This window comes from Dama dama, chromosome 12 (assembly GCF_033118175.1).
Source record: "Dama dama isolate Ldn47 chromosome 12, ASM3311817v1, whole genome shotgun sequence".
Classification (NCBI taxonomy): Eukaryota; Metazoa; Chordata; class Mammalia; order Artiodactyla; family Cervidae; genus Dama; species Dama dama.
In genome coordinates this window covers 82,856,215-82,866,955 of record NC_083692.1, presented here as the reverse complement: position 1 = coordinate 82,866,955, position 10,741 = coordinate 82,856,215, and the positions used below count along the sequence as shown (strand labels likewise).

General features: G+C 42.8%; 1 protein-coding gene across 8 annotated transcripts in view; it reads right to left on the bottom strand.

Moving 5' to 3' along the window:
* Nucleotides 1-4,349: 4,349 nt before the first annotated feature.
* Nucleotides 4,350-10,741, bottom strand: part of MYO9A (myosin IXA) — a 239,522-nt gene continuing 233,130 nt past the window's right edge. For all 8 annotated transcript variants that reach the window (XM_061157939.1, XM_061157937.1, XM_061157942.1 and 5 more), the window contains 3 exons: nucleotides 10,222-10,424; nucleotides 7,840-7,982; nucleotides 4,350-7,162 (listed from right to left, as the gene is read on the bottom strand). In XM_061157939.1, the coding sequence (XP_061013922.1) occupies nucleotides 6,699-7,162; nucleotides 7,840-7,982; nucleotides 10,222-10,424 (810 nt within the window). In that variant the 3' untranslated portion in view covers nucleotides 4,350-6,698. The remainder of the gene's footprint in view (nucleotides 7,163-7,839; nucleotides 7,983-10,221; nucleotides 10,425-10,741) is intronic.

Sequence of the window (10,741 nt, the reverse complement as noted above, 5' to 3'; positions counted from 1 at the left end):
CCTATGGTTTGTTAGTAGAAGACAGGCACTCACTTGAGACCTGTAAAGTAAATGAGAAGCCATTAATCTCTGGATGCGGTCACAGCCAAATGTGTGGGAAGACAATTTCACAGTAACCTTCCTGAGAGTTGCAGGAGCTTTAAAAGATTCAGAGCTGCTGGCTTTCTTGACCTTCAGTGGGAGCTTTCTCTGACCTGCTTCCCCACTTCTTCCAATGTTTACATTAAGCCCCTAATTCCTATCTCAAGTCCTTCGCATCTGAAATACACCAAGTGGCTTCTGTAATCCTAATACAATACAGCTCTCAGTTGATCCTAGGATTTACTCAACCTTTTGCTGTAAATTGGCCCTACTGAAACTCAGATGGGTAACAGCTCTACCCCAGTCTCTAGGGCCAGTGCTAGGGGAGGGTATACTACGGAAACTCTTTTCTGCCCTCGGTGCCAGAAACGTCTTTGATTATGAAGCACACAGAGGTAGGCCTGTGTGGGCCTATCTGGGCCTTTCTTTTCAACTGCAGTTTTCAGATTTGTGAGACACTCTACTTCTACCCTTAAGGGAGTATTTAGATGCAGGAAGGGCAGAGAAAGACTCACAAGTTGCCAAGAAGCAACCATTCAGATTAATAAAACCTGACAGTAGGACCCAGATATTGTGGATGACTAGTCTCCATCTGGTGGACACCACTGGTTTTCCTCACTAGGATGCAAACTCCATAGGGTGCAAGGGCTTTGGTCACCAGTATACCCCAACCAACCAGAGTGCTCAGTCAACACTTGTCAAATGACGGATAAATGGCCCCACAGAACTGGGAAGTGACATGCTTGTTGGAGTCTATGCCTCACAAGATCCAATAGATGTTACAGGTGTCTCATCCATGTTCATGGTTATGTCCCTGGCTCTAAGATGCTGTACTGTTATCCAATTTAGGAGAAAGAACAATTTTTTAACAAGCAAAAGCTCTGATCTGTGTCTCCTTACAACTTTCTGCTCTTTCTTCATAATCGGAAAGGTTTGTTGTAGTTTTAGCTATCACAGGGGGAACTTTCAAAAATGGCATTACTATGTTTTATTTAGCCAATTGCTGCTGCTGCTGCTGCTGCTAAGTCGCTTCAGTCGTGTCTGACTCTGTGCGACCCCACAGACGGCAGCCCACCAGGCTCCGCCGTCCCTGGGATAATCCAGGCAAGAACACTGGAGTGCGTTGCCACTTCCTTCTCCAATGCATAAAAGCAAAAGTGAAGTCACTCAGTCGTGTCCGCCTCTTCACGACCCCATGGACTGCAGCCTACCAGGCTCTTCCATCCATGGGATTTTCCAGGCAAGAGTACTGGAGTGGGTTGCCGTTGCCTTCTCCAATTTAGCCAATTGAGGAAACCTTAAACAATCCACTACTCTTATTATGTTATCATGTAGACAATGCAAACTGTAGATGTAAACAATGTAAAAAAAATGGAAAGGATGATCTCAGAATTTTTAAGTGGAATAAATTTGATATTAGGGATAAATTGATCACAACTTTTTTTTTTTTTTTCAATTTCACTTTAGATTTGGTTTGGTATTTGAGAACCCCTGATCACATTCAACTCTCTCATCCAAATTGTAAGTGTGGGCACCTTTTGTTAGGTGCTGAGGATCGAACAGTCAGAAGATAGGTTCCCGTCTTGCCTTGGGAAGCTAACGTCAGTTTTTTGATGTCACAAACACTGGCCGCTATTGAGAACACAAGACATCTAAGCCAGTTCGACGGGGAACAGGAAATTTCCAAGTAGAAATGCCTTTTACACTATGACCTCAGAGGCAGTAGGAGTTACCCAGAGAAAACCTGGGGGAGGGAACACATTCCAGACTGAAGACAAATGACCTTGCCCAAGTCATGCAAGTGCAGGGGCAGAACAAAAAAGGACACTCCAGGGCCCTCTACTAGCAGCTATGCCTTTTTGCTGAAGATCCTCAATGTAGATTTATTTTCTTCCCTGCACCCCATTCTCTAAATTGATTAAATGAAGTCTTGACAACTTAGCATTTATGGAAAACTGACAACTTGAAATCTCACCTCCACTTGAGCTAAATTAAGTTTCCAATAATTACCATCTCTGTATTTTATCAATTGGGGCTCAATCCTTTGCTTAAAAAAAAAAGCACGAGAACTTTATAAAAAATCATTGCTATTCCTTGGGTTCAGGCTGGAGTGAGTTGGGGTGGGAGCCAGGATGGTCAGAAAACAAACCACACGTATTGCTGCTTCTGGAAGCTTTGTTCTTTAATGGTCCATGGAGTGACCTGTCCACCAAGCTGCTCCTGTGTAGCCATACAGTGCGTATTTTGAGTGGCACAAACTGCACTTTATACAACTGATGGCCCCAGCCCCACCCCCTGCCAAAAAAAAAAAAAAAAAGGAAATTACAAAGTGCCTGTTGATTGCATCAGGAATGTAATCAGTTCTGTGGGTGAGACAAATCATTCTTTGTATAGAATTATTCTATTAAACAGTAAAATGATATTATATTTCACAGGCTATGTCCTTTTACAATAGATAGTCTTTTATAAATTTACACTCAGTATATTTATATAAATTACTTTAAATTCATTAATATAATACTTATCTGTAGTCCACACCTTTCCCTTAGTAAATACAATTACTTGGTTCCAAAGGTGCAACTTTTACATGACCTAAGAGGGATGATAAATAGGCATTCAGTATGGATGGAAAGCAAGGTGATGGACCCCTTAGTGGGGCTTTTTTGACAACAGTTTCAACTAAGAGACCAACAAGCCCTAATAGATCCACCTCCGTAGTCACTATTTTGCCCTTTACCACCAGATAAGATGTGGGAGCAGTTCCAGAGAAAAGTGGGTAAACAGTATTTTAGGGGCATAGAAAGATAGCAAAGTTAAAGTGTTAGTCACTCAGTCGTGTCTGACTCTTTGCGACCTCATGGACTGTACCCTCTGTCCGTAGAATTCTCCAGGCAACAATACTGGAGTGAGCTGCCATTCCCTTCTCCAGGGCATCTTCCCAACCCAGGGATCGAATCCAGGTTTCCCACATTGCAGGCAGATTGTTTACCATGTGATCCATCAGGGAAGCCCTGAGAAAGACTCCCACAGCCACCACGGAACTTTACTACCAAGGCTAACATGGTATTGGGGGACAGTGCCAACTGTCACAGAATTATGGGGAGCTGTCCCACAATTATGGGTAGACAAACATATCTGTCAGCACCGAATGATGCTGTGTTGGTCAACACAGAATGACCAAGAGGGGGGAAAATGAGAGAGAGGAGAATAAGGAAAGCCAGCTAGAGTGTTTCCTTCTTAAAATTCTCTGAGCTTTGAACACATCCTGAGAATATTTTCTTCTCTCTTGTTCACCAACGTGCTTGTGAAAGGTACACATTCCTCAGTTAAGAGTTTAAAAAAGAAAAATGTGGCCCACAGGCACTGAAGTGGGCCTGCAGAACCTTGCTGGAGCTCCTATTTTCTGCATGCTTCTGGGATCCTCCATCTTTGACAGTGAAAACAACCCTACTGTGATGGAAGACAGAAGTCTCCACTAACTCCCATGACAAGGGAGGGCTCTTATATCACATCCTCTGAATTCAGGTCCCTCTGCCTCCACAAGGCTCATACTGGGCTGTTATCTTCTTTGTGTTCGCAGAAATCCAGAGTGGCACAATAATTAAAATGGCAGGAAGTACACAGTGCATTACAAATGAAGCAAGTCACCTTCCTGAATCCTTTCTGTATTTACTTCACTTTGTGTATACACACTTTGACCCTACAATTATACTTTTCTGCTTCCATTACATTTTCCATGATAAGGGATATGTTGGCTTTAATGGGGAGAATTAAAACTCCAGGCTGTATCTGGGGCTGAGAAGGTGTGGTAAGAAGAGAATGCTCTGCATTTTAGAGTATGGGCTCCAAATCAGGGGCTGCCTCTGTGCTGCCACACATGGGATTCCTTTGAGGCATTTGAGATCAAAGAAAATGAGCAAAGGAGAAGCAAATAGAAAACACACATTTGACACATACAGATGTTAAATATCTTAATTATAAGTGATTGTAATGCAGCATTGGCTTGTGGTAATGTAACATGAACCACAGAGATGACTGGTTAAGATGAGAGGAGAGGAGAGACAGCACTTGGTTCCGACAGCTGTTAAGTGTTATGGCTTCATCTTTTTCAGGCCAACAATGCCCATTATTCTAGGGAACAGCAGCATGCTTTCCTTCAAAGGGAGGGTCCCGCCTTTGCTCTCCATTCTTAGCATTCCATGCATCTCCCTTTCCCCACCCCTCCATTCTGACAGCTTGTTAAATGACTAGAAATCCACAAATCTAGCAACTGAAAAACAAATATTTATTTAATGTTATCCAAATTCAGGTTTTAGGTCCCTGAGAAAAAATTATAAAGTCTCTTAACATCCATCACCTGGTTCCTATAAAGTGACCTATATGAGTAGTTTATTTATTTTTTTTAACTGCCAAAAACTTATTTTGCAAAACAGCAACAAAACAAAAACTCCATAAAGATTTAGAAGGGAGCCCGTATGCCAAAATGTGTTTCCCAGGCCATTCCTCTAAGCCAAAGAAAACTACTCAACAGGGGTAATCACTTTTTTTTGTTTTGTAATGTCCTGGAACAAGTGGAAAGGAGTACTCAACACCGGCTGAAAACCACCTTGCCAAGAATAATGGGAGAGACTGTGCCTGGCACAGGGACTGGGGTACCCATGCAGACACAACCATGCTGAGGGGCTGGGTTCTGCTCTAGGAGATTCTCTGAAATTCAGATTTTAAAAGACTTTATTTACCTTTATTACTCCTCAAGGCAGCATGAACAAGGTGGCAGATGTTTGCGGGCTATAAAATCGAACATGTTTAGTTACTAACCATCATCATTCTGGAAATTGACAAAGACTCCTTCTCCCGAGGTCATTTCTGAACCCCACCAGGGAGAGGAAAGCCGCCTGCTTCCTGGAGCTGCCACTCAGGATGATATTTGTGTCTGGCCTCTGGGGCTCGACAGCAGCCACAGAGGCAGTGGCATGAGGGTCACTGTTGTGTAACAGGAGAGACTCTGCCTTATTAATGAAAGTCCTCAGGTTTCTATAACTTCATCTCAAAGAAGTATGAAAAGGAAGAATAACCAAAATTCAGGTTACAGATGGTAAAGGCTCTTTTTTAGAACAGTGCATGTGGCAGTTAGACAAGATGCATTTAGTAACTTTAAAAAAGAAACATTTTCACATATTTATCTCAAACAGGGCATCATGTTTCATTTCCCATATATTATAAATAGCAAAAACAGACTTCTAATCCCACAAACACTAAGAAGCTTAAAATGCTTTTATAACTCAGGTCATGGAGACACCCAGTGGTGAGGAAAATGGTTTGACTTTTCCCTCAACCCAGGGATATCTGGCTCTCACCACCACATCCAATGGCCCTTAATCTGTGGGAAGAAATTCTATAGGGAGGAAGGAAGCATAAAGTTAAAAAGAAATATGCACACTATACATATATATATTTACAGTAAACTTCAGTAACCAGAATATTAACAAAAATAGCTTCAAGTAGTCCTTGATTTTTTTAAATCTATTTAATACTGATGGTCTGAGGAAAAAAGATAAAAGCTAGATGGGTCATATTAAAAACTTTTCTTTTTTTCTTTTTTGGCAGCTTTCTGTAATGTTTACTCATGCAGTGCTATGTGTGAATGCCTGGGGAGAAGTGATTATGTGGTCACATCATTTGTGTGAGCTCGTGGTGGAAATCCACCAGCAGATAAACAGGTTCATATATGGTCTTCAGTTTAATCTATACAAAGAGAAAGGCCTAGATAAATTAGAATGAAACCCTCCTGTTTAGGGATCACCATGTCTCTGGGACATTTACAAAATATTAGAGGAATCTGATTCTAGGATAAGGGGATATAAGAACAGTATGGCTATTGAAACTTCGGCCCATGCAATCCATTTGGCAGGAACTAACCAGGGGTTAAACCAGCATTGATTATTATGACATCAAACATCGTTGAAAAACAAAACAGGTCTTCTCTTCGTCACTAGATAACCACAGAGGTCTCAAACAAGCTCTGATGGTTTGATGGAGACAACTGCTTTTTTTTAAGTTTCCCCAGAATATAACATGGAGTGTTTCTCAAAAATCTTAAAATAGAGGGCTTAGGCTTTTTGCTTACAAATCATTGGAAGAAAATTATATTCTATACCAGCTCCTAACGATCCCAAAATAAACCCAAAGGATTTTGCTTTCATGGTTAAGAAAGGTTTATATGTTTTCTTCAAATGTTAGAAATCAGTGGGTCCCTCTAGCCCACAATGTCCCCCCAGTTCTACGCTCACCTCTGGGAAGGGAAAAGGGAGGGAGGAGAGGCAACACAAAGACCTCCTCAGCTGACCCAAACCCCAAGGCCCTGGGCGCTCTGTTCAGCGAAACTTCCAGTCGGATAGAGCAGCCAAGGCACAGCTGGCACCATCCCTGGCAGGCTTCAAAGACGACTTTCCGCTTCGGCAGGAGGCCCACCTGGGACTCAGCACACAAGGTCTTGGTTGTATGCTCGGGCAAGAGGCAGGACCACAATCAGGATGGATACTGTGGACCAGGTGATGAAGCCCCAAGATGAGATGTGTTCACCACTCTGTAGCCATAAGGGACACACATCTGCCAGTTCAGACCATAAACTCATTATTCCCAAAGAGAGCGAGCTGTTGGGCCGAGCTGCAGTCTGGGTCCACAGTTTTCCTGCGGCCAGACACAACTATCCCCTCTGGGGTCTCTTTGGTTTTCTGAGGTGAGTTTTTCACATTCTTTAATTTTTGTTTTCCCTTTTCAGGGTTGAAGGTTCCTCTGCTGATGAACTGAGGCTTGTCTTCTAGGGATTTGGTCTGGCCGGATGGCCCTTCCATCCCGAGGGCCTCACCAGCTGAGGAAGCTCGGTAGAAAGGAGATTTGGAATAAATCTGAAATCGTCTTCTGGTCCCATGAGAAGATGCAGTGCCAGATGAACATAAAGAAGAGACTGAAGAGTCCACTGAATCCAGTGAGTCTTGCTGCTTTTTGAGCTGCTTCCGCAACTTGCTTGAAGGTTCAGACTTGCCAGCTGCCTTCGTAGAGATAAGGGCTAAGCTTCTCTCTAATGCAAGAAAGAGACCAAAGTTGTAAATGACAGTTCTCTCTGAAGCAAATCATTGTGTGATGAAGAGGTGTCACTGCTCACATGTGAAAGTGGGTGGGCTAAGATCTGGAAGGTCCAGGGTGACCTGCTTTGGGCACAGTCACAATTCAAGAAGAGTTCATCACCCATCTCTACACCATCCATGTCATTTCAGAATCAACCCTGAGGAAGCTGGAGTGGGACCATGCCATTAGAGGAGGCCTACAAACATCCCCATCATTTAAAACACTGCCAGAATATGTAGTAAATACCACATCTCGCAGAGACACGTCAGACAGTTAAAGACTTCCCTGGGTCCGGTCCCATCTCATAGCAGGGCACGGCTCCCACTACCTGCCCTTAGAAAATGGGTCATGAGTCAGTAAGATAACATGAGCTATGACTGCTGGCTTTCCTCTGTGGTAAATACAAGGAAACATTACATTACAAAAGAAATATGTTACACTGAAGGCTTGATCTGATGAACAATTTATACAGATGCTTTAGGAGGACTGGTATATTTCAGCTCCTTAGGACTTTGTCATCTTTTCAAGTGAGGTCAAGGGCCTTCTTGAAAGAGACTGTCTTTGCTTGGGAATCCTTATTCCTCCTCTGCAAAACAAATCTGGAGTCTTTGGTCTAACATGTTCATTTACCTGATTTCTCAGAGATGGCACCTTCAGACTCAATATTCAAATTTTCTGAGCTATCAGCAGTCCCTATGGAGGCCTCAGACTCAAGGGTTTCATCATCAGAAGCACGTGGTTCCAGGACAAGCATCTCAAATGTTAGTTCTTCCCTGTAAGATACAATCAAGAAATCATTATCATTTGATAAGAAATGGAAGGAAGCCAACAGAAAAGCAGACCGTCTGTGAATGTCAGGAATTTAGGTAGCAAAAACAGTCACATTTCTTACTGTTCCCTTGCAGGGTGGTGATAAGGACCTGTATACCTGATGCGAAGAGCCAACTCATTGCAAAAGACCCTGATGCTAGGAAAGATTGAAGGCAGAAGGAGAAGGGGATGACAGAGGATGGGATGGCTGGATGGCATCACCGACTCAATGGACGTTATGTTTGAGCAAACCAAGGGAGATAGTGAAGGATAGGGAAGCCTGGCCTGCTGCAGTCCATGGGGTCGCAAAGAGCTGAACATGACTTAGCGAATGAACAACAAGTCACAGTCACAGTGAAGGTTAAAGACAGCAAAGGCTGGGAACTATAATGGAGCTAAGGGTGAGGCAGAGGAAGATGCTAAAGCTGTAAGATCCTTTGATAAAATGAACTCTGGGCTGCTAATCAGGAGATTGGGATTCTAAACTCACTCTGAACTCAATCATAATACATCAGGAAAGTACTTTCCTCTTTCTGGACCTTAACTTTCTCATCCACAAAAACAAATAGACTAAACTAGATGGTCTCTAGGATTCCTTCCAGCTCTTAAACTATTTTCTACAAAATTTTATTAGCTGCTACACACTCTATCCTCTACCTTCTTTGGCCAAGGAAAGACCTCTAGATCTCCTAAATGAAATAAAACAGACTGACCTCTTCTGTCCTTTTAAACCTTTGCCATCTCTACTTAAGACTACTATTCTCTACTCCTTCTTATCAATCACTCACCTCCTCTCAGCCATGCCTCCTCATTCCCTGAAGTCTTTGGTACCTAGCTCCTAATCTTACTTTCTCACTACTGCCTGACACCACTCTGATTCATTTTAATCAATATCTTTGTTAAAAGCTCATGTTAATACCCTAACACCAAAGTTCCTTTGTATCTGCAATTCCTAATAACCTTTTCTCCACTCTCGGCAATTTTCCCCAGTGGGCAGACGCTGGAGTTGTCGATCCCTCCTCCACTCTGTCCACTGCCTCCTTAATCCTTTCAAGTTTAACTCCATTTTCATCAATTCTCCTCCTTTTCAGAGCCCTCTTAGCTTCTCTTCCACTCTATCCAGCTTTATATTATTCATCCTTTAATATCTCTGATACCTGGCTTGAGATTCATGGACAATCTTTGCAAGGATAGTCTTGCCAACAATTCACTGCTGCAATGACAACTGTCATAAGCAATGCACATTCACATCTCTGAGACTATGCTCATACATTTTCCTTTCTCTGGGATTTTCACCTTCCTGGCAAATTGCTATTCATCCTTCAATACTTCCAATGCCATTTTCATCAATGCTGAATTAGCTCCTCTTTCAGATCATTTTTGTATCAAATAGCTATCTGCTCATCAAAGTAGACCATTTTTACCTTATCATGTTCAGCACAGTTGAGCCCTAGCTGCTTTTTCAGCTTATCCAAATTCTAGAAGCAATCCTGACAAGCAAAAAGTACTTTAAAAGAGTCATAATCTCTCATGAATCAAGCTCTCAGACCTGGGATCCTTGAACTCAGGAACAAAAATCTCCTTAAAACTTAAGTCATCACTGTCAACCAGTACATAGTACCTTCAGAGAAAACCACGGGATGTTCACATTATACCCAAGAAGTAGTGTTACCATCCTTGCTCCAGGAACGGCAGAGGTCACAAAGCAGTTTATTTGTCTCTCTCCCAAATTGCAACCAATTTCCCTACCCGGTGTCCCAGCATCTCCAACAGTTACTGCCTTACCCTGACCATCCAGTTGCTGACCCCATAGTTATACTGATCTTCAGATAATAATGTTCCTTTATGGAGTTCTGAATCATCTTAGCCTGGGAAGCCTTATTCCTCCTTTATAAGAAAAATCTGTCACCAAGACTGGTGACCTGTTAGGAATCTGGGCTAAGACTGACACACCCTGTCCAGTTAGGCTTTCGAGAATCTCCACTGTAGCAGTTTCAGATCTCCCAGGTCATGAGCATCCTTCCCTGAGGTGACAACTTTCACACTGCTACCTGAGTACAGACAGCATGTCCTTGTCATCTCCACATCCCCTGTACCCTGATGTAGAGGGTACAATACTCACAATGAGGAAGAATAAAGAGAGTACAGGAGGAAGGAAATGGAAACAGGTAACGGTTGCTCCCTCTCCTTCCGGCGACTCACTTTTCTTTCTGCAGATTCTCAATCTGCTCGGTCAGGACTCTCTCCTCCTGCTGCATAGCTGCCTGCTGCTGCTCCGTGATGTCAGTATCCAGGGCCGCCTCACTAGTCAAGGTCTCTTCCGTGACATCAGACATGGAGGGCAACCGAACCACAGCAGGAGAGGATGGACATGGATAGTTTCCTCGACGAAGACGCCCCTTGCCCTGCAAAGAAAAATACATGTTAAAGGTAAACTGAGTGACTCCATCAGTTTTACTTGGCCCAGTTAGGATAACAAGTGTAATATTTCCATCACACCTGGTGAATGGTGGGAATAAGTGGAAACATTCTATGAGACCTAAAATATTTAATGAGATACCATATCCATCAAACACATTTAGGCTAAGTATTTCTTGCCAGAGCACTGGAAGATGGGTATGCAGGTGGGTGGGAGTGTAAGAACACACCGTGTACTGGGATGAGATTCTCTTTTTTAACTAAGGTATAGTTGTTTTACAATGCTGTATTAGTCTCTTCTGCT